At 43.6% G+C, this 2,693-nt stretch overlaps 1 protein-coding gene across 1 annotated transcript in view; it reads left to right on the top strand.

The window, feature by feature from the left end:
• Nucleotides 1-379: 379 nt before the first annotated feature.
• Nucleotides 380-2,693, top strand: part of DAPL1 (death associated protein like 1) — a 44,078-nt gene continuing 41,764 nt past the window's right edge. Inside the window, exon 1 of the mRNA XM_044669852.1 lies at nt 380-482. Coding sequence (XP_044525787.1) covers nt 425-482 — 58 coding nt within the window. The 5' untranslated portion in view covers nt 380-424. The remainder of the gene's footprint in view (nt 483-2,693) is intronic.

The following is a 2,693-nucleotide window of genomic DNA, read 5'->3' as shown; positions in this document are numbered from 1 at the left end:
TCTTCCCTTTAACCCTTTCTGGTAACTAGCCATAAAATCATTGCTTTCACCTTGGCAGCAACAGGATGGACTCCTCTTTAGCTCTTATTCCTCTCATAATTGAGAAAGAGAAGCCCAGAGATCTCCAACTATCCTTCCTTTCTCCTTCCTTTGAAAAGAATACTCATCTTTGTCTCTTAAAGACTTCTCCCCAGCCTCTTCAGGGAACTGGCAACAGACCTTTGCAAGCCAGAAAGAAATCTGCCAAGGCCCCACCTCCCCCTGAGAGCATCGGGTGGCCAAACCCTGTTGCTGCTCTGCAGTGCCCTTAAAGGGCCCTTCCCACTCACTGCCTGTATAAAAAGAGGGTGCAGAAGAGAAAGTGCTACCCAGGCACTCGGCAGAGGCAGTAGGACCAGCAGAAGCAGAAGCTACAGCCTCTACTATGGCAAATGAAGTCAAAGTCATCCTCTTGCCCCTGAAAGGGGGTCATCCTCCTGCAGGTAGGCTGACCTCTGCCCTACGAGCAGCTCATAACCGCTGTTGCTACTACCCTGGGCTTCCTTATCTACTGGTTTCAGTTTTAGGAACTTTATCCACAAAAGCAAAGACTTCTGAGCCTTTCAGAGAATTTTTTTTAAAACTTTGTGCCCTTTGATTTCTTCTGGTGTCTTCAGGCTTCTTGGCACCGCCATGAAACCAGTCAGATGACATTTTTTTTTAAGCTGAAGCCTGGCTATGTTTCAAAGGGAATTTGAAATTTTTGGCAAGTCATGGGAGGGTAATATGAGTTGGTCTGAACCTTCCCTTGCCCTGCTGCTCCCTGAGTGTGTGTTAAGAGCATCTTCAACTGGACAAAGTGATTTGTTTCCATAGAAACCTCCCTCTTCATTGGGTTCAGTTTCTAGGAGTAGGTGGCACAGTGGATAAAAGGCCAGGCCTGGAGTCTGGAAGACTCACTTTCCTGAGTCAAATCAAGCCTCAGATACTTACTAGTTGTATGACCCTAGGCAAGTCACCTAACCCTATTTGCTTCAGTTTCCTCATCTATAAAATGAGCTGGAGAAGGAAATGGAAAAACACTCCAGCATCTTTGCCAAGAAAACCCCAAATGGGGTCAATGAAGAGTCAGACATGACTGAAATAACTTGAATAACAAATAAGACACATAGATCTAGAGCTATAAGAGAGCTCAGAGGCCATCTGGTCCAAAAGCCTCATCCTATAGTTGAAGAAACTGAGGCTCAGGGAAATTTAATGACTTATCCAAGGTCACACAAGTATTAAAGGGGGTATTTGGACCCAGGTCAATCAGATAAACATTTATCTTTCTTAATCCTTACCCTCTGTCTTAGAATTAATACTAAGTAGCAGTTATAAGGCAAGGACTAGGCAATTGGGATTAAGTGACTTGCCCAGGGTCACACAGCTAGAAAGTGTCAGAGGTCAGATTTGAACCTAGACCCTCCTGACTGCAAGCCACTAAGCCACCTAGATGCTCCAGTTAAGCATTTATTAAACACTTGCTATGTGCCAGCCACTGTGCCATATCAGGGGCACTAAGGAAGGTAAAACTCCAGTCTCTGCCTTCAAAGAGCTCTCATTCTATCAGAGGAGGCAACATTCAAATAACTGTGCTTCCGCAATACATACAGTGTAAGTAAGAGGCTATCAGCCTAAGAGGGAAGACATTAGGTTCTTTGGTCCAAAACAAGAGCCCTTTCTCCTGACATTATCTCTCTAAGGCATCCGTATGGACATCAGTCTTCTAAGGGGAGTTGTGCTGGACAGACTGGAGAATTTCCCTTCCAGCTCTAACTCCTAGGAGCTTATGATTTGAACCCATGAGAAGCGGCTTCTACCCCAGAAGCGTCACTCGTGTGTTTCTCCTGCTCTTCAGCCTCTGGGTGGCCAAAGTTAAGAATGGTATAGGAAGCTGTGAAAATGTCTCTTGATGAGTACGCAAGCATAAGGGGGCCAACTTGAAAAGACAGCTCCCTAGGTATTTTGCAAAGCAACCACATAATTTTTTTTTCACATCTGCTATTTATAACAACCTGCTGAAAGCATGGAAATCAGTTCTATTGTAACTCATCTGCATGTGCATATGGATGGGCAACAGCCAAGAAGCCTATTTTTAGGGAGGCTTCTTTCTTCATGCTGGCATTCTTATTTTCTTCTCAAAGAAATTCTGAAAAGCTTGACTTCTGTGTGCTTTGTTGTATCATCTAAGACCTGGAGATACCTTTCTTCACTCATGCAATCCTCGATAAATTGGTTGTCAAATGGCACCAGACAGAAAATCTGACCACAACAAAGATGAAGGAACTAGCAAAATCAGGTGATGAAACTTTGACTTCTGAGGGGCACTAGAACAAGCTCCTGGAGGGCAGGGACTATCTTATTTTTGTCTTTGTATCCCCATTCCTAGCAGAGTCCTTGGCACAAAGCAAGTATTTAATAAATATTTGTTTAAATGAATTGAACTTTAAAGTTCTAATTCCAGGCATCCTTTAACAACACAAAGTGTTAATATTTGTAAAGGATTTTAAATATACACAATAATCAATGTTGTTGTTCAGTGGTTTCAGTTGTGTCTGAGTGAGAGAGAGAGGGAGGAAGGAAGGAAGGAAAGAAGGAAGGAAGGAAGGAAGGAAGGAAAGAAGGAAGGAAGGAAGGAAGGAAGGAAGGAAGGAAGGAAGGAAGAGAGAGAG

Source organism: Gracilinanus agilis, chromosome 3, assembly GCF_016433145.1.
Source record: "Gracilinanus agilis isolate LMUSP501 chromosome 3, AgileGrace, whole genome shotgun sequence".
Classification (NCBI taxonomy): domain Eukaryota; kingdom Metazoa; phylum Chordata; class Mammalia; order Didelphimorphia; family Didelphidae; genus Gracilinanus; species Gracilinanus agilis.
Note: the sequence above shows the minus strand (reverse complement) of the source record. Positions and strands in the feature narration are given on the sequence as shown.